The 21377-nt window shown below is 47.0% G+C and overlaps 1 protein-coding gene across 4 annotated transcripts in view; it reads left to right on the top strand.

The window, feature by feature from the left end:
• Positions 1-21377, top strand: part of SOX5 (SRY-box transcription factor 5) — a 633967-nt gene that overhangs the window by 334096 nt on the left and 278494 nt on the right. For all 4 annotated transcript variants that reach the window (XM_048499520.1, XM_048499517.1, XM_048499519.1 and 1 more), the window contains exon 4: positions 20148-20234. In XM_048499520.1, the coding sequence (XP_048355477.1) occupies positions 20148-20234 (87 nt within the window). The remainder of the gene's footprint in view (positions 1-20147; positions 20235-21377) is intronic.

Below are 21377 nucleotides of genomic sequence, written 5' to 3' on the forward strand. Positions count from 1 at the left end.
CTAAGAACATAAGAACAAGCCAGCTGGATCAGACCAAAGTCCATCTAGTCCAGCTCTCTGCTACTTGCAGTGGCCCACCAGGTGCCTTTGGGAGCTCACATGTAGGATGTGAACGCAATGGCCTTCTGCGGCTGTAGCTCCCGATCACTTGGTCTGTCTAATCTGGAGGAACCGGGTTTGATTCCCAGCTCTGCCTCCTGAGCTGTGGAGGCTTATCTGGGGAATTCAGATTAGCCTGTGCACTCCCACACACGCCAGCTGGGTGACCTTGGGCTAGTCACAGCTTCTCGGAGCTCTCTCAGCCCCACCCACCTCACAGGGTGTTTGTTGTGAGGGGGGAAGGGCAAGGAGATTGTAAGCCCCGTTGAGTCTCCTGCAGGAGAGAAAAGGGGGATATAAATCCAAACTCTTCTTCTTCTTCTTTATGTTGTTATGTTAAAACTTGTGACACTAATAGCCCAAATCCAGACGATGGAGCAAGCGGGACCATGCTACCCCCAAATAGCTTCCCCCAGGGCACGAGGAGGGAAGAAACTCAGAATTCCCCCAATGGAGCCCTTTGCACTTCTACCACCCGAAAGGTTGGCTTAAGTACAGGGCTGGGACCGCAGCACAAGTCGATCCAAACATGGGGTGGAAGCCAACCAGTGTTGATTCCACCCTTGGGAACACCCCTGCCACGCTCTCGCCATGCCGAAGTGAAGCTGGGCACTGTGGCCAGACATTACAGGGCACCGGAGCAGGCAGGAGCTAGTGGTCCTTCCACAAAGGAAAGTATCTTGGGGAAGGCATTGCCGCCAGTGTAGGGCCATGTCTCCTCCAGAGGGGATTCGCCCTCTCCTTGAATTGGGCTGTAACAGTGCGATCCTATGCAGAGTTATTCAGACCTAAGGAGACTCCACCCACTACCTCGGAGTGTGGTGAAGTCTCCTTGTTTGGAGGCTCTTAAAGAGAGGCTGGGTGGCCACCTGTCAGGAGAGCTTTGATTGTGTGTTGTGTGCATTGCAGGGGGTTGGACTGGATGGCCCTTGGGGAGGGGGTGTCTTCCAACTCTATGATTCTGTGATCTATGATTAAGAACATAAGAACAAGCCAGCTGGATCAGAGACCAGAGTCCATCTAGTCCAGCTCTCTGCTACTCACAGTGGCCCACCAGGTGCCTTTGGGAGCTCACGTGCAGGATGTGAAAGCAATGGCCTTCTGCTGCTGCTGCTGCCGAGCACCTGGACTGTTAAGGCTTTTGCAATCTCAAATTCTAAACCCATTGGGATTCTAAACCCATTGGGATGAATGGCCTTAAATTGGAGTAACTCTTCTTAAAATTGCACGTCCAGTGCTACGGGTGGCTCGGCAAAAGATCTTGCCTGTGTTCATTGAACACGGAGGGGAAAAAAGGCCACGAGGCATGTATGTATTCAGATCTGTCTGTCTCCCTATTTGAATGCATAAATTTATATTAAAAATAAATTAGTTCCTCTTCCTTTCCACAGCCGATACCTTTCCCCCATCACAATACAACACTGTATTCCGGAGTCGCGTGCTGTTGTCCCTGCTAGTCAGAGTTTCTCACTGGGTGAATTGTGAATGTTCCCTTGTAAGGAGTTCAAAACGCTGCTGAGGAATGAATGCTAAGATGCCTCATTAATTGAATATCACTACACGGCCAGCAGAGCTTACGGGATTTTGTGCTAGTCCCAGAGAGAACTGCCTACATGGGATTCTACTGAGCAGAGGGAAACTTCTACTCTCCTATGCATGGGTGTGTGTTGTCTTATGAGCTGTATAACCTTACTTTGTTTTCAGATCTCTGATGTCAGTACCTTTCTACAAACCCACCATCAAATGGTTGAATGGCACTGTGATCATTCAAAATAGCTGAACTGCACGGTCATAAATACTTGTGTTTCCTTCTAGCTAATTTCTCAAATCAGATGTCTAAACCAGGGGTCTGCAAACTGTGGCTCTCCAGATGTTCATGGACTACAATTCCCATCAGCCCCTGCCAGCAGGCCATGCCGGCAGGGGCTGATGGGAATTGTAGTCCATGAACATCTGGAGAACCACAGGTTGCAGACCCCTGACCAACCCATATTGAAGAGATCAGGATAGGTAACACAGTATGTAGAATGACCTGTTCTAGTTTCAGTTCTGTGGTGAATGACTGATTCTTTTGAGAGCCGGCGTGGTTAAGCGTGGTGGACTTTAATCTGGTGAACCGGGTTTGTTTCCCTGCTCCTCCACATGAAGTCTGCTGGGTGAAATCTCTCAGCCCCACCTACCTCTCAAGGTGTTTTTTTGTGGGGAGAGGAAGGGAAAAGGAGTTTGTAAGCCATTTGGAGATTCCATATGGTTTGTAAGCTGCCTTAAGTCTCCTTACAGGAGATAAAAATGGGGTATAAATCCACCCCCCTCCTCCTCCTCCTCCTCCTCCTCCTCCTTCTTCTTCTTCTTCTTCACTTTTCAAACACAAATATTTCTTTCATTTCTTCACACCAATCTTTCCATAAAATACATGCACTTTCCAAAATAGAATCATTGGGCATATATTATATATTATATGTATGAATGGCATGCATTGTATGTACAAATATCAGACTGTCCATAGAAATGGTGCAACACAAATGTACAGCACAGAAAGTTCACCAAACCAGCAGTGAAAACAAAACTGGATATGGGTGTGTGAGTGTGTGTGTGTATGTGCGTGTAATTTATAGGGAATGGGAGATGCTTAGTCATCCATAATAGTCTCCATAGAAGCCAAAACTAGGGAAGAGCTGTTGGAAAATAATAATGGGCGGGTGTGCCCTAAATGGCATGGATAGGCTTGGGAGTGGCAGTTTTAACATGACTCGCATTGGCGTCATAGACACCATCCAATCAGTATCCACAATACCCTAACGAGAGCTGTCCCATAGGAAAACATGCAAGATAGTGGCACTTGCAGAAGGCACAGTTTGTCAGTCATTGTGGGGCAATATGTTTTGAATGGAATAGTGCTGTAATTGTATCAGGCCGAAGACAGTGGTTTTATGATGGCTCCATAATAGGGTTGCCATCTGTCAGCTAACAACCGGTCAGCAAGGGAGGGAGGCAGGCAGGGAGAGAGGAATAATGTCACAGCCACAACGCAATATCACTTCCAATGAATATCTGGAAGAGACAGCAGGACACCGAACACGGCACTCCAGGATTCAGCAAAGCTCTGTGATATATTCATTCCAGGGGAAAACATGGAAGTCAGGGGGAAAACCCTAGAGAGATGTGATGTCACTTCTGGGAAAACCAGGAAATGACATCATGTCATCAGCTGAATACCTGTTTTTATTTTATTTTTCTCCTGCTGCCATGTCGCCGAAAAGTTGGCAGCAGGATATACCTTGCCTTGACTCCTGGTTGCTTTTTTTCACAGCAACCCGAGGATTGTGGCTAAGGGCCCATGTAGACAATGATGCCGGGTTATAATTTTTAAAATACAGACTGCCATCTGAAGCCCTGATTCAGACAGGGACTACAATGCCACCTCTCAAAAAGGATATCGAAGAGATAGAAAAAGGGCAGAGAAGGGCAACGAGGGTGATTGAGGGACTGGAGCGCCTTCCTTATGAGGAGAGGCTGCAGTGTTTCAGACTCTTTAGTTTGGAGAGGAGACGGCTGAAGTCTGTAAAATTATGCATGGGGTAGAAAATGTTGACAGAGAGAAATTTTCTCTCTCTTTCTCACAATACTAAAACCAGGGGGCATACATTGAAAATGCTGGGGGGGGGGGGGGGGAATTAGGACTAATAAAAGGAAACACTTCTTCACACAGCGTGTGATTGGTGTTTGGAATATGCTGCCACAGGAGGGGGTGATGGCCACTCACCTGGATAGCTTTAAAAGGGGCTTGGACAGATTGATGGAGGAGAAGTCAATCTCTGGCTACCAATCTTGATCCTCTTTGATCTGAGATTGCAAATGCCTCAGCAGATCAGGTGCTCGGGAGCAGCAGCAGCAGCAGAAGGCCATTGCTTTCACATCCTGCACGTGAGCTCCCAAAGGTATCTGGTGGGCCACTGCGAGTAGCAGAGTGCTGGACTAGATGGACTCTGGTCTGATCCAGCAGGCTCGTTCTTATGTTCTTATGTTCTTAAGAGTGGACTGGGGGAAAACTTTCCCACCTACTCAGTTTCATCAGTCACAATGAACTTCCTTGCTATGCTGTTGGTAGCCCAAAAGGAGAAAGAAAAGATGGATATAGCCGGGCTTTTTTCTCCATTCCAGGTCTAACATGTCAATTTTAGTAGTACATCCACACTGGTTGGGGGATTCCTTTCTCAAAGTGCTTCCCAGGTCTGGTCCACATCACGGTCTATGCCAAGCTGGCATTGCCATTTCTGAAATACATGAAATATCCATTCATGGATCTATCGCAGTGGTGGCGAACCTATGGCACGGGTGCCGGAGGTGGCACTCAGAGCCCTCTCTGTGGGCACGTGCAAACAGAGTGCCCCCTCCACATATCTAGGCTGGCCTGGGCTGCTGGGCTCGATTATTAGCATTAAACCGAAGACCTAGTTTTGGGGAAGCAGTGTAGGTAACCCTGTTAAGCACTGCTAAACCCCACTGATTTTCATGTGAAGAACTAAAGCGTGATCCTTTACCTGGGAGTAAGCTCGGCTGCTGGCAATGGGGCTTGCTTCTGAGTAAACCCTCCTAGGGTCGTGATTCACCCGTTGGAAGAGTTGCACGGTTGCTTCAAAGCAAAGCCACCGACTACCACCAAGCTTACTCCCGAGTAACGCACACCTCGGAGCCAACCGTTTTTTCTAAACTAAAACCTCAGTATTCAGGTTAAATTGCCGTGTTGGCACTTTGCAATAAATAAGTGGGTTTTGGATTACAATTTGGGCGCTTGGTCTCGAAAAGGTTTGCTATCACTGATCTATTGTATGGATTCTCACATTCCTCACCTCATTCTGAAGATGAAAACTTGGAGCATTGTGGGTGGGAAGGTGAAATAATACATTTCAATAAATAATTGCAAAGTTTGTGGCACATCCATTCTGACACCACAAAAAGTATCCAAATACAGTCACTTCTGAACTTTGCCGAATGCAAAACTTGTAAGAAATGTAGAGTCCTATCCAGAAACAAAGTCTCTGAGAATTTCTAGGGAAGATAAATGAAAAAGTATCAGGAGCCAGCGTGATGTAGTGGTTAAGAGCAGGTGCACTCTAATCTGGAGAACCGGGTTTGGTTCCCCGCTCTGCCACTTGAGCTGTGGAGGCTTATCTGGTGAACTAGATTAGTTTGTGCACTCCAGCACATGCCAGCTGGGTGACCTCGGGCTAATCACAGTTCTTTGTTGTGAGTGGGGGAAGGGAAAGGAGATTGTAAGCTCCTTTGAGTCTCCTTACAGGAGAGAAAGGGGGGATATAAATCCAACTCTCCTTCTTCTTATATGAGTGTGATAAGTTGTAAATAACCTTTTCCGAAAAGTGAATTTTGGAGCAAATATGTATACTTGTCTGTAAGATGGGAAGTGTAACCTATAAATCTGCCCTTCCTTCTCTATCATATTTTGAGCATATTTATGGTACATGCGGAATTATTCCTGTTCGTTTCCTTCGAGATCACTCGTGACGAGTAGTTCTGGGGCTGCCCTCCCCACACGGAATTTTCGCCACCTCCTTAACTTTTCACGTTCTTTTCTCTCAAAGGGAAATCGCCCCTGTCTGTTCCCTCCTTATCTACACCGGAAATAACCCGAACCAAAAAAGAAATGTATTAGAATAATCCATGAACGGCGAGAAGCGCAAACGAACTCAGCGAGTTGCCAAAGCAGATGGAACGCTGTACTTTAGTGGAGAAGCTCACGAGCGAATCTTGCAAGGGTTTTTTTCCTGCTTAAGCAAATTCAGAGCTGACATTTGCTTTAATAATTTCTACTTAATTTGACATTATGCTTTCATGCAGACACTATCTACATTTTTTTTAAAAAAAAATCTGGTTTGCTGTTCAACTACCTTGCTCTTCACGAGATCTGATTTATGGAGGATGGTGTGGGGTTTTTTTAATTCTAATTGTTCATCTCTTCCGGCATCTGGTGCCATAAAGATTGCGATTTTGTTTTCGCATATGTTAGGCGAGAGGAGTTCGGGATGTTTCGCATCAGGCACGTGTGGCTGAATTCTCACTTCCAGTGGCAAAAACGTTCTGTCGTGTTTGCAAGAAGGCTGGGAAGATTTCATCTCCACGTGCGCTTCTCGAGGACGGTTTCAGCTTTCTGATCTTGACTTTAAACAGAACTTTATATATATATATATATATATTTAAAAGCCATTTTTATCAAGCAATCTGCCAAGAAAATAATATCCTACACAACGCTTCAATAACGTCCTGGTTAGGAAATAGTTCCATATTTGGGAATAAATCTTGCAAAGGCAAGTTTTACAAAAGGGTGGGACCTCGGGGGATAGAATGCCATAAACTTGTATAGGTGTCAAACTCGCGGTCCTCCAGATGTTATGGACTACAATTCCCATTACCCCCTGCCTGCATCATGCTGGCAGGGAATGATGGGAACTGTAGTCCATAACATCTGGAGGGCCGCGAGTTTGACACCTGTGCCATAAAGTCTCTCCTCCAAGGCATCCATTTTCTCCAGGAGAACTGATCTCGGTTGTAATTCCGGGAGATCCCCGGATCCCCCCCGAAGGCTGGCAACTCTATCAGTAATCATAGAATCATAGAGTTGGAGGAGATCCCCAAGGGCCATCAAGTCCAACCCCCTGCCCTGCAGGAACACACAATCAAAGCACTCCCAACACATGGCCATCCAGCCTCAGTTTAAAAACCTCCAAAGAAGGAGACTCCACCACTCTCCAAGGTCGATTCCGCACTTGGGTTATTGACCTAAGTTTGAGCTGCGTTCGACCTAAGTGCTCCGCACAACCACTGGGATCGATGTGGTTTTGTACCAGCTTCGCCCTGTGTAAAGGTCAAATTTCCGAGTCCAGTTGGGAACTACTACTTTTTCAGGGAACCACGCTCAAACTCAGCTCGATTCCAGTAAAGTGCGGAATCTCTGGTGCCAGGAGTCCCCCATTCAGCTAATCACAGCTGAGTGTTTCGCGCATGCATACAGCTGGAGAACCGCTGCGGCGAAAATCGCGCCTAATTTTTTCCCCCTCTTCTTTCTTGCGTTCGAAGCGATGGCTTGTTGCACAAACGGCGCACAATTTCCGCGTACCAATGTAAGCGGCCAATCAAAAAATGCCACCTTTGTCTCTCCATTCCTATGGCAGTTTTTTTAATAACGTGTGTGGGGATAGATGGAACATGGCCGTAGAACAGTAGCCAATCGGAACGGAGCGGCGAAGAGGCACAGGATGATTCCGCCCTCCAAGCTGGGGTCAAGCTGGTTGCAGTGGGGAACAACAATGGCTTCGACCTAGGTCAGTACCCTTCTCAGGAAACTGGGTTGAACCTATTTTACTCGTGTGCGGAACCGCCCCAAGGCTGTGAATTCCAGTGGGCGCAGCAATAATCAATCACAGTGTGTATATTTCTGAGTTTTATAATCTCAAATGGTCTTATTGTGTGGATCTGCTTGCTTCGTCGCAACAAGCCTGCAAATTTACACTTGCCAGTTGGAAGGCTGGTTTCGGGAGAAGGAGAATTTAAAAAAAGCTCTCCCCTTGTGCAGGAAGACCACTTCCGTCCAGACGCCAAGCCGTGTGGGAGCTGCTTCCCCACAGTGCTGCTGCGTGTGCAAATTCCACCACCACATGGACGCGACTGAGAGCATCATGTGTCTCTCCCCAGCCAGCCTTCTGTGGGGAGAGAGTTTGCCAGCCAGGTGGGGAAGAGACCTCTGCACCTGGCCCTGCCTATGTGCTTTCGGTATACAATGCTGTCGCCATGTGGACTAGCCCCAGGCAGCAGCGGTTTTTAGCCCATCTGTGTCCTAGAGAGTCCGAGGAAATCCCCCAGATCTCTGCCAAGAATAGATTATGAAAATGATGCAGATGTCTGCTTATTTTACATGTACTTCTGCTGCTTCTGGGATGACTCTTCTGGAATTATTTTAAAGGCCACAGTCCAGAGAGAGTTTGGGGTAACTCTGACCGCTGTGGAAAGTCCTCCCTCCAAACAGGCAGAATAGCTTCATTATCATAACCTTGCATTGTCTTATAAGAATGCTTGACAGCCAACATGGCGTAATGGTTAAGAGTGGTGAACTCTAATCTGGAGAACTGGGTTTGAATTCCCCACTCCTCCACATGAGCGTTGAACTCTGAGGTGGTGAACCGGGTTTGATTCTCCACTCCTTCACATGTGCAGTGGACTCTGAGGAGATGAACTGCATTTGAATTCCCCGCTTCCCCACATGAGCGGCGAACTCTGAGGTGGTGAACCAGGTTTAATTCCCCACTGCTCCACATGGGTCGATTCCGCACTTGCGTTATTGACCTAAGTTCGAGCTGCGTTCGACCTAAGTGCTCCGCACAACCACTGGGATCGACATGGTTTTGTACCAGCTTCGCCCCGTGTAACGGTCAAATTTCCGAGTCCAGTTGGGAACTACTACTTTTCCAGGGAACCATGCTTGAACTCAGCTCGATTCCAGTAAAGTGCGGAATCTCTGGTGCCAGGAGTCCCCCATTCAGCCAATCACAGCTGAGTGCTTCAGGCATGCGTACAGCTGGCCAATCAAAAAACGCCACTTTCATTCCTCCATTCCTGTGGCAGTTTTTTTATAACGTGCGTGGGGATAGACGGAACATGGCCGTAGAACAGTAGCCAATCAGAACAGAGCGGCGAAGAGGCACAGGATGATTCCGCCCTCTGAGCTGGGATCAAGCTGGTTGCAGTGGGGAACAACAATGGCTTCGACCTAGGTCAGTACCCTTCTCAGGGAACTGGGTCGGACCTATTTTACTCGTGTGCGGAATCGCCCATGAACGCTGAACCTTGAGGTGGTGAACCGGGTTTGATTCCCCACTCCTCCACCTGCGTGGTGGATTCTGAGGAGTTGAACTGGGTTTGAATTCCCCACTTCTCCATATGAACGGCGAACTCTGAGGTGGTGAACCAGGTTTAATTCCCCACTCCTCCACATGAACGCTGAACCCTGAGGTGGTGAACCGGGTTTGAATTCCCCACTTTTCCACATGAGTGGCGAACTCTGAGGTGGTGAACCAGGTTTAATTCCCCGCTCCTCCACATGGCTGAACCTTGAGGTGGTGAACCGGGTTTGAATTGCTCACTCCTCCACATGAGCGGCGAACTCTGAGGCGGTGAACCAGGTTTAATTCCCCACTTCTCCACATGCGCAGTGGACTCTGAGGTGGTGAACCAGGTTTAATTCCTCACTCCTCCACATGAACGCTGAACCCTGAGGTGGTGAACCAGGTGTAATTCCCCACTCCTCCACATAAACCCTACTGGGTGACCTTGGGCCAGTCACAGTTCTCTCAGAACTCTGTCAGCCCCACCTACCCCACAAGGCTCCTGTCGTGGGGGACAGGGAAGGGAAGGAGATCATAAGTCACTTTGAGACTCCTAAAAGGTCGAGAAAAGTGGGGTATAAAAACCAACTCTCCTTCTTTCATCTCTCTCTCTCTCTCCTTCCTCTGTTTTCCCTCCCTCCCTCCCTCTCTCCCTCCCTCCCTCCGCCCCCCACTTTGCTCTGTGAATGCTCGCCTGCACAAACTAATGGCTCGATTCCGATTCAACTCCCCTCCCCACCCACACTTTGCTGACATCATAAATTATCCAGATCTAAATGGACAACATTCATTAGCCGGGCACTTTACCGAAAGAGCTTGCTCAGGAGCTAGTGCCGCGGCTCCGCTTCCCTCTCTTTTTTTTATTAAAAGTGAAAATGCTCCCGGCTGTCAGGGAATGAAGGGAGGGGAGGCGGCGAAGGCAGGTTAGAGGACAGTGCCGCAGAACTAATAAATAAAAATAATAGCGATTACCGTTGGCTGAGTGACCCGGGGAGAAGAGCTGCGCCAGGCCATTCGTTGTTTCCTTTTCACTTGTCAACAGCCAGTGGCTTAAAAGCCTTAGCCTTTGTTCGGGGGGCCTAATAACACCTGTTGGGATGATGGGGAGACAGCTGTCAGAGAGGGAGAGGGGAAGCGAAGGGGGAGGACGCCGTGGAGGAACAGGTCACCAAATAGCTCCGATAATATATGCTTTAGTCGAGCCACAATTGGAGACTTCACATGTTCAGGTAAAGATGGCGCAACTCCTCTTCACTCTTGACGTCCACGTCATCTCCTCCCCGACGAACCACAAACACGCGGGAAATGCCTGCCGAGCTACTAGGAAGAACTCTTTCAGGAGTGCCAGAGAAGTTGTGCTGCCTGGGTCAAGTGGGGCCTGCTGGTGGACTTCCTGGCGTCCATCTTCTTTCCCCCCCAGGAAGGAGCTGGTCATGGCTTTCCCTCAGCCTCAGTTGATCAAGAGAACCTGGAAACACCTGCCTTCCCAATAGGCAGGTGCTTGGCTTGCAACTTCCCGCCATCTTGCGATCGGCTCCAATATAGCGACCCGTTTCTGATGAGCCCATCCAATTTATGGAGGCAGGTTAAAAGGTTCTCCCAGGGATCAACAAGACTGGAGCTCTCTGGGCTAGAGTGGCGGGAAAGGATCTGATTTCTACTCAGCCATGAAACCTAGTTGCATGAATCTCTTTTACCGTATAGTTTCTGGAGATTGATCCGTCTTCCAGGTTTCCTTGGAAGTGAGACCATACCACTGTGGTGGCGAACCTTTGGCACTCCAGATGTTATGGACTACAATTCCCATCAGCCCCTTCCAGCATGGCCAATTGGCTATGCTGGAAGGGGCTGATGGGAATTGTGGTCCATAACATCTGGAGTGCCAAAGGTTCACAATCACTGCCATACCACATGTGCTGCTGATGCCCCCATGTCCTACTGAGGGCCACCAGTGAACGGCAACCTTAGATTGAAGTTCTCCTGGAAAACAACTGGTTTCCAGGCAACAGAAATAAGTTGCCCAGGTGAAAAACAGCAGATTGTCCAGCAATTTCTCACAGGATGGTGTTGGTGACCCTAGACCAGGGGTCTGCAACCTGTGGCCCTCCGGATGTTCATGGGCTACAATTCCCCTCAGCCCCTGCCACCATTGCATGGCCATGGCGGCAGGGGCTGATAGGAATTGCAGTCCATGAACATCTGGAGAGTCACAGATTGCAGACCCCTGCCCTAGACCCTATGCCAGTGATGGCAAACCTTTTTGACTCCGAGTGCCCAAATTGCAACCCAAAACCCACTTATTTATTGCAAAGTGCCAACACGGCAATTTAACCTGAATACTGAGGTTTTAGTTTAGAAAAAACGGTTGGCTCTGAGGCGTGCGTTACTCAGGAGTAAGCTTGGTGGTAGTGGGTGGCTTTGCTTTGAAGCAACCGTGCAACTCTTCCAACGGGTGAATCACGACCCTAGGAGGGTTTACTCAGAAGCAAGCCCCACTGCCAGCAACTGAGCTTACTCCCAGGTAAAGGACTGCACTTTAGTTCTTCGCATGAAAATCAGTGGGGTTTAACAGCGCTTAACAGGGTTATCTACACTGCTTCCCCAAAACTAGGTCTTAGGTTTAATGCTAAAAATCGAGCCCAGTGGCCCAGGCCAGCCTAGATGTGTGGGGTTTTTTTGAGGGCGACTCTGTTTGCGCGTGCCCACAGAGAGGGCTCTGAGTGTCACCTCTGGCACCCGTGCCATAGCTTCGCCACCACTGCCCTAGACCCTATGCATTCGCTGCTTAAAAGCAAAACAAAAAAACAAAATTGTTGGGGATGGACGCACAAAACTCAGATGGCCACATCTGGTTTGGACTTTGGAAGAGATGGGGCCGAGCGACTGTCCAAAGTTTGGGTTCTGTCACTGAGGGCGCTTCATCCTATGTCTTTAGATTTCCCCACCTCTGATGAAGGGGAAAGAAATAGGGACCTGCAGATGATGGCAATGATACGCAGATGCTTGAAAGAGAGAGACAACATTGTGAGGTGTAGGGGTTAGAGAGTCAGGAGAGGCTCTCAGAGACTTGTGTTGAAATTCCCCCTGGGACATGAAAGGTTGCTGGATGAATCATGCCGTCTCAACCTAACCTTCCTCATTGTGAGGATAAAATGGAGGACCCTTTGGGTCCATTTGGTAGAATGGTAGAATGACAGGTTATAAGGTTGGGTCCATTTGGTAGGATGAAAGGTTATAAGAATCCTTATGGCTACCAATCTTGATCCTTCTTGATCTGAGGTTGCAAATGCCTTAACAGACCAGGTGCTCGGGAGCAGCAGCAGCAGAAGGCCATTGCTTTCACCTCCTGCACGTGAGCTCCCAAAGGCACCTGGTGGGCCACTGCGAGTAGCAGAGCGCTGGACTAGATGGACTCTGGTCTGATCCAGCAGGCTCTTCCTTATGTTCTTAAGGTCATTGCTTTCAGCTCCTGCATGTGAGCTCCCAAAGGCACCTGGTGGGCCACTGCGAGTAGCAGAGCGCTGGACTAGATGGACTCTGGTCTGATCCAGCAGGCTCTTCCTTATGTTCTTAAGGTCATTGCTTTCAGCTCCTGCATGTGAGCTCCCAAAGGCACCTGGTGGGCCACTGCGAGTAGCAGAGCGCTGGACTAGATGGACTCTGGTCTGATCCAGCAAGCTCTTCCTTATGTTCTTAATCCACAGGTGAAGTGACATTGTGGGGAAGGGATCTTTGGGGTAATTTAGAATGTAAGGCTGATTCCGCATGGGCCTAAAACGTCAGTGTGAAAACGGCGTAAAAGGGTTTAAAACAGTGTAAAAGGGTTTATACTGTTTCCACACCGTTTTCACACTGCTGTTTTTGGCCCGTGCGGAATCAGCCTTAGTCTTCCATGTTCTTCAGTGCACTGTTTTGATTTGGAATGATCTCTCCCCTGATAGCCTCGTCCCACATTATGTTCGGATAGCTGCTTGCGTTTTGGGGCAGATTTGATTTCAAGATGGTGCGTTCCCCTCACTGGCGTTGTCTGTTCAGCAACAGTGTGCCCCCGTCCCCCCGACCTGTTCCCGAATTCGGTCTACTGTTGCTTTAACTCAGCAAGTTACACAGAAGTCTTCTGTTTCGTTGCTAGCCGCACCAGGGCGAATATTTTGTCTAGCCGGGGAAAAGCTTTGTCACGGACTTCTCTGACAATAGACTTAGAAGTAAAATGGTCTACTTTTGGTGCCTGGAGGTTCTGTAGCCTATTGTTAGTTCACAATGGATTTCTATGGCTGCATTCCTGCTTTGCAAAGGTTTGTTAGCTTTTAAAGACTGACAGTCTTCTACCGCAAATACCATGGTATTCTCGCCTGTTTACTTACTACTCAAGGAGGTTTTTTTAAAAAGAAAAGAAAAGAAAAGAAAAAGAAGCAAGGAGGGGGGGAAAAGAAGAAGAAAAATGTTTTTATGACCTATTCAAGTTTGTTGGTTTTTTTTTTTTAAAAAAGAAAAATACTCTATAAAACTATTTGCTAGGAAAATGCGCACCTCGGGTGTGTTTGTAATAGTCAGCGAAGCAGATAGAAATCGTCTTATTATGAACTCTCGATAACAACAGTGTATTTTCCATAATACAAGATGCAGGGAAATTTCCATTTTCACATTGTTGTGGGTAATTTCTGCGCTTTGTATAGTCGCAGGTAAAAGAGACGGAGACAGCTCGATGAGGCAAAGCGCAGTTCCTTCGTTGTGTGTCGCTCCTGATAATTGCTGTCGTTAATTTTCGGCGCAGAAAGTATTAACGTATTTCATATTAAAGGCAATCAAAACATTTCTGTGCGGATAAATGGGTTTAATGCTAGGACCGTCATTAATTTAAAAAAAAAAATATTCACGCCTCACCCTTCTGACTACCCCAGTCAGTAACACAGACGCAGTTAAAATATGGGGCGGGGGGGGGGGGATTAATGTATCCCAAAATGAATCTTATTGAAAAACCCCACACCCACAGTATGGGGTTCTCACCATCTACTGTTCAAGCCCCTAAAGTTTGCTAAAACAAAACACTCTTTCTTTGTTTCTTAAAGACTGACAGATAATTAGAAGCCTTCCTTGGTGCAAGCACTGAAAAGTCTCTGTTATGTATGGCTATGGTAGAGGAATACAGAGAAAGACCTGTTACGGTTGCCATCTGCCCAATGGGTTCCGGAGATCTCCCGGTTTGACAACTGATCTTTGGACTACAGAGGTCCAGAGGTGTAGCTAGGGAAAATGGAGCCCGATGCAAAATCTTAATTCCTCGCACCCCCCCATGTTCGTTTGTGGGTTTTTTTGTATTTTTAGTGTTTTTCAGTTTTTGGCCTGCAAGGGGTGCAGTTTTTAGGCAGCAACAAAAATTTCAGGGTATCTTTCAGAGACTCTCCTGATAATATCATCCAGGTTTGGTAAAGTTTGGTTCAGAGGGTCCAAAGTTATGGATTCTCAAAAGTGTAGCCCCCATCTCCTATTAGCTCCCATTGGAAACAATGGGGGATGGTATAGTGTCATAGATTCCACCCTCCAAAACAGCTACATCCTTCAGGCAAATGGACCTCTACACTTGCTGTGGTCCTTCCCCTCCCTAAACCCTGATGTCCCCAAGCTCCACCCACAAATCTCCAAGGATTTTCTCACCTGACGTTGGCAACCCTACCTCTGAATTGCGCAAGGAAGTTCCTGTGGAGGTTACTGTGACAACAACCCTATATCACAGTGGTGGCGAACCTTTGGCGCTCCAGATGTTATGGATGACAATTCCCATCAGCCCCTGCCAGCAATTGGCCATGCTGGCAATTGGCCATGCTGGCAGGGGCTGATGGGAATTGTAGTCCATAACATCTGGAGTGCCAAAGGTTCACCACCACGGCATATCAGGTTAGGTGGCTAGCTTTCTTGCTTCGTGGGTTTCACAGGACGAGATAGGGTTGCCAGTTCTGGGTTGGGAAATACCTGGAAGTTTGGGGGATGCAACTTGAGGAGGGTGAGGTTTGGGGAAGGGGTGGGTTTCAGTGGGATATAATGCCACAGAATCCACCATCCGAAGTGGCCATTTTCTCCAGATCAACTGATCTCTCTCTGTTATCCCATGGGGGCTCCAGCCACCACCTGGAGGTTGGCAGCCCTCACATGATGGTGGGTTCCAACATCCATCCTCATTTTTGAAGCTGAAGCTCCCCAATATTAAAGGCGTACATATTAAAATGTATTCAACTGGATCCATAGCCAAACTTCACTATAAGTTGAGTATAATATTTTGACTCTTGAGACTCTCTCCCCAAATTCTGGCCAATGTAGCAAAATGATCCACGCTGGTATCTACTCTACCATGTGGCTGTTCCGGAGATATGGACAGGAAGATTCAGTTGCATTCAGATTTGTGACATCAGAGAGCATTAGGTAGACTCATATTGCCAGTGTCCTTCTCGTTTCAACTCTACATCATCAGAGAATACGATACCAACAGAATATGATACCAGCCAGACTTTTCAGCTTCAGCAGATCTGTTATGAATCATGGATATAACATGGATAGGTGGCACTGCATCATGGACTTTGTAGTTGGTTATGCTTCCCCAAAGCAAATAACCGGCCCTGAATTTCCTCTTCTTCATCGAAGCAAGTAGTGCTTCAAGAGAACCCTGCTGGTATATCCTTTGTTTGCAGGAAACTCCCATGCAGAAATAGGGGGGACCGTCCCTCCAGTGGGAGAGAATACTTGGCTTCCAACCTTCTGATATTTTGTGGCATCCTATGAAGGAAGCCCCGGCCCTCACTTTGCAAGACCAGATGTAGGTTGTTAACATTTGGGAGGTCATCGGTGGGATGTTTTGGAGGTCATCGATTCAGAGGCCCTGGCCTGGGATATGTCTCACAAGCCCGTTCCATTCTATTGTTTAAAACTCTTTTTGCATAAGAAAAGGGGTGCAGCAGTAAATATTAGTAATAGGACCACAACTACTGTTGCACTCTGGCTATAACTAATTTTTCAAATGCGTATATCTATATACATGAGTTTATATCATTGTTCATATTTTTTTATATTTCATTAGAGTTTGAGGAAGAAGAGTTTGGATTTATATCCCCCCTTTCTCTCCTGTAGGAGACTCAAAGGGGCTTACAATCTCCTTGCCCTTCCCCCCTCACAACAAACACCCTGTGAGGTGGGTGGGGCTGAGAGAGCTCCGAAGAGCTGTGACTAGCCCAAGGTCACCCAGCTGGCGTGTGTGGGAGTGTACAGTCTAATCTGAATTTCCCAGATAAGCCTCCACAGCTCAGGCGGCAGAGCTGGGAATCAAACCCGGTTCCTCCAGATTAGATACACGAGCTCTTAACCTCCTATGCCACTGCTGCACATTAGCTATATTTCATTAGCTATATATAGATATACGCATTTGAAAAATTAGTTATAGCCAGAGTGCAACAGTAGTTGCAGTCCTATTACTAAAACTCTTTTTGCACCATCTAGAATTAATTGTTTTTCATCTGGCTATTTATATTTTGTAACTTGTGATTTTGTACTGGTTTTCGATGTTTTTATCATATATTGATCGTAAAGCCGCCTCAAGTTCTCCGGGGGATTGGTGGGATATAAATGCAAAGTATAAATAAATAAAATAACCATACAATAGGCGTGTTGATGGGTTCCTGTTCCTCTTTCTCAAAATTCTCCACATACCAGCAGGCTCAATGAAATCGTGCGCCCCTGTCTTAGCATCTGTTATTGAGGCTGCAAAGAATACCCCGTAGAGCTGTTTTAAATCTGAACAGACAATACTGGGCTAGTCTGACTCCACCATAAACTTCACAAGTTCACTTTTATCACCTTACTGTTCTGGGTTCACCTGTTGTTGGAGCCAACATAGCCAGAAAGCTGTACAGGGACAAGATATTCTCTACAGCAGTGGTTCTCAACCGGGGGTACTCGTACCCCATAAGAACATAAGAACATAAGAACAAGCCAGCTGGATCAGACCAATCTAGTCCAGCTCTCTGCTACTCGCAGTGGCCCACCAGGTGCCTTTGGGAGCCCACGTGTAGGATGTGAAAGCAATGGCCTTCTGCGGCTGTTGCTCCCGATCACCTGGTCTGTTAAGGCATTTGCAATCTCAGATCAAAGAGGATCAAGATTGGTAGCCATAAATCGACTTCTCCTCCATAAATCTGTCCAAGCCCCTTTTAAAGCTATCCAGGTTAGTGGCCATCACCACCTCCTGTGGCAGCATATTCCAAACACCAATCACACGTTGTGTGAAGAAGTGTTTCCTTTTATTAGTCCTAATTCTTCCCCCCAGCATTTTCAATGAATGCCCCCTGGTTCTAGTATTGTGAGAAAGAGAAAAATTTCTCTCTGTCAACATTTTCTACCCCATGCATAATTTTATAGACTTCAATCATATCCCCCCTCAGCCATCTCCTCTCCAAACTAAAGAGTCCCAAACGCTGCAGCCTCTCTTTCAGAGACTAGGACACGGCATGATGGATTCAAGATGCAGGAAAAGAAATTCCACCTAAATGTTAGGAAGAGCTTCCTGACTGTCAGGGCTGTTCGACAGTGGAATTCACAGCCTCAGAGTGTGGAGGAGTCTCCTTCTTTGGAGGTTTCTAAACAGAGGCTGGATGAACATATGTCAGGAGTGCTTTGATTGTGTGTTCCTGCCTGGCAGGGGGTTGGACTTGATGGCCCTTGCGGTCTCTTCCAACTCTATGATTCTGTGATACACGGCAGGGCATTTGTGGGCCCCCCCAAAAAATACATAATGGGTTTGCTAATTTGTGGGTACAGTTTTAGAGGAATTGGTTGCCGAGGGATTTCGGAGTGAAACAAAGGTTAGGAACCACCGCTCTGCTCCAAGGACTCAGTGTGTCCCTGGTTCCCGAGAGCATTCAACTGTTGTGGGGAGGGAAGGCACAAGTTAAAAAAAAAATCTCCAGCAAAATTAGCCAACCACGATAATGAAGGTTCCTTGTAATGCCTTTGTATGTCTGTGGAGGAAATTAACCAGTTGCTCATAATTGTATGGTCTCTAGGCCAGACGGTCCCTTTGAAAAGTTAACATGTACTCTCTTTCAGTTCCTGGTAGGGGGTAAACAAATGCCGGCGCAAACACACATCAGCCCAACTGCGGGAGAATAGCAGTTGCATGTCTTAGATGCAGATAGCGAGGGTGGGCATTGTTATTTAGATGGAACACACTGGAGCACTTATCTTTTAGTACACTCCATTTTCGAACTGAATGCCGCGCTAATCGCGGGATTTGAAAGCTATTGTAATTGTGCACCCTTCTAAATGCTGACAAGAATATACAATTACATTGTTTGGCGCTGAGGTTAACGTTCTCTGGTGCGATATTAGCATTTTGTGTCTTTTGGTGCATTTAAAAACTCCGCCCAGCACGTAGGGGAAGGGGGAAATAACCGAGGTCAGGATGGGAGGGTGATAAATGGCGAACCCCATCCACGCCCTCGGTGTTTCCCACATAAACACTGGAGATATATATATTTACAACTAGTGATATGCATATGAATGACTGATGGATGGGTCACCAGACATTGTGAATGCAATTTTCAGAGGCATCTTAGCTGGCCACTGTGGAGAGCCAGTTGCGGGATTGAATGGGCCGTCTACTGTTGGGTTTTCTTTTGTGTGTTGGTGTTGTATATGAGATAAGATAGCTACCCTGTTTCCCTGAATATAAGACATACCCGGAAAATAAGACGTAGTAGAGGTTTTGCTGAAGTGCGAAATATAAGGCATCCCCCAGAAGTAAGAGGTAGCAAAGTTTTTGTTTGGAAGCATGTCCGACGAACAGAATACAGAAAAATAAGACATCCCCTGAAAATAAGGCATAGCGCATCTTGGGGAGCAAAAATTAATATAAGACACTGTCTTATTTTCGGGGAAACACGGTAGATTCTAGTCCAGTAGCACTTTAGAGAGCAAGAAGGTTTTCAGGGTATGAGCTTTCCAGAGTCAAAGCCCCCTTCGTCAGATACAAGTAGGAATGGAGACCTTATATCTCGATTTCTACTGAGAAAGGGAGCGTTGACACTTAAATATCTTGTTGATCTATAAGGTGCTACTGAAGGTGAATCTAGTTGTCCTGCTTCAGACCTACAGGGCTGTCCTCTGAAACTACGCAAGGTCGGGCTCCCCTCTCCCCCTGCCATCTAGATTTCGTAATATTTGCGAAGTATTTTCCATCTTGAACTGGAACAATATCATTACAGTTATCCCTTCCACATCGCTGAGGTTGGGGGTGCGCCCCCCCGCCCCGGAAATCAGCAGGTGTAAAATGTTTTGCCCTCCCTTCAGGGTATATTGACGGTATTACAAGATAAAATATGTCGATAATATATAATACTACGCATATATTTTACGCATTTCTGAGTGCCTAAACTTTTCCAGTGCCATCGGCTGGCCTTCGCGGGTTGTCCGCGGCTTCTGCAAAACTCCCCCGAAATTCCCATTTAATTTCTTACGCCTACTCACGATATATCAGAACTGCAACGGGGAAGCTGCGACGTGGAAGGGATAATCGTATTTTTGTTTTTGTTTCCAGTGTATGTGTTACTGGGTGGGGGGGGGGGTGGAGGGAGAGAATTTGCCCCAGCACGTTCACCCCCTCCCCCACCCCACTATGTTTAAACACATTATAAAGTGGATGTAATTGTAAACAGACCAAGGGATGTAATTACATGTCGCAGATTTAGGCTCTAACTCTTTGCTTCCCCCCCCCCCCCTCTGCATTTTTATCAACATAATTATATTTTTTTTACTGCAGACTAACACGTCGAGGTTGACAAGCTTCCATTATAAGCAAAAACTTGTTCTCTAAATTGAAAAACAATGAGCAACAGGTTTCTATGCGCCCATTGTCATGGGGAAAGGCTTTGTTCCGCGAGAGGAAAAAGCTAATGATTTTGAAACAGCAGGTGACAAAACAGATTCCTTTTTTCCCCCTCTCTCTCTCCCCTCTTATCAGTTTGTTGATGAAGTCATTATGAACTCCCGGTCCAGGATAGGGTAGCCTTTATTTTTAGCAGATAGACTTTTAATGAGTTCTATTGTGCAGCCAGTCATGTTGATTCGCTTACGTGTTTCCCCCCCTCTTTCTCCCTTTTCTCCTTCATTCAGAAACCCCTAGTATTGAAAAGCTACTATCAAAAGATTGGAAAGACAAGCTCCTGGCCATGGGATCAGGGAACTTTGGAGAAATAAAAGGTAACCTTTTTTTTAATTTTTTGGCTCGTTTTCAATTGAAGGGATTTGGCAGCAAAGGCAATGTATATGATTCCGGTTCACACTAACAAAGTGGCGTTTCTCTTTCCAAGGTTGCCCGACGAAAGACAGGCCTTCTCTTGAGAACAAGCTACGATGCTTTTCAGCTGCTTCCAGAGCCACCTTTGTTTGGTTGCTGTGGGTTTTCTGGGCTGTTTGGCCGTGGTCTGGTACTTTTTGCTCCTAACGTTTGCCTGCATCTACGGCTGGCGTCTTTAGAGGCCTGCCATAGTAAGATGCATTTCTCTCTGTGGATATTTGTATTTCACAAACACCCGTGGCCCATAGGCGCTGGCCCAAGCAATTTATATTACCTGTTAGTTTCTTGTAAAGTATGCCAAATTGTTGGCTATTAGACTTATCAAACTATTATATCGAGTAATATAATAGTTTGATAAGTCCACTGGCGTAATGCCCATTGGGCAAGGTGGGCAGCTGCCCAGGGCATCACCTTGTGGGGGGCATCAAAATGCTGGGTTCGTTTTTGGGTATTTTAGTGGTTTTCCATTATTGGCCTCCAGGGGGCGCAGTTTTTAGGCTAGTGGCACCAAAATTTCCGCGTATCATCAGGAGACTGTCCTTATGCGACCTCCGAAGTTTGGTGAGGTTTGGTTCAGGGAGTCCAAAGTTATGGACTCCCAAAGAGGGTGCCCCTATCCCCCATTGTTTCCAATGGGAGCTAATAGGAGATGGGGGCTACAGTTTTGAGGGTCCATAATTTTGGCCCCCCTGAATCAAACTGCACCAAACTTGGGGGGTATCATTAGGGCAGTCTCCTGATGATATGCTGAAGTTTTGGTGCTGATATATCTAAAAATGCACCCCCTGCACGTACCAATGTCCTGGTGCAAAAACAATTGGTTGTGGTGGAGTGGCCATCCAACTCAGGTTTTGCCCAGGGCTACAGTTTGCCCGGGGCTGCCTCGTTATGCCCCCTGGATAAGTCTAATAGCCAACAATTTGGCATACTTTACAAGAAACTAACAGGTAATATAAATTGCTTGGGCCAGCCCCTATGTGCCATGCGTGCCATGCGTGTTTGTGAATCTTATATTGTTTTGGACGTAGCACATTAATTTCATAGAT

Source organism: Sphaerodactylus townsendi, linkage group LG06 (assembly GCF_021028975.2).
Source record: "Sphaerodactylus townsendi isolate TG3544 linkage group LG06, MPM_Stown_v2.3, whole genome shotgun sequence".
In the NCBI taxonomy this organism is placed as follows: domain Eukaryota; kingdom Metazoa; phylum Chordata; class Lepidosauria; order Squamata; family Sphaerodactylidae; genus Sphaerodactylus; species Sphaerodactylus townsendi.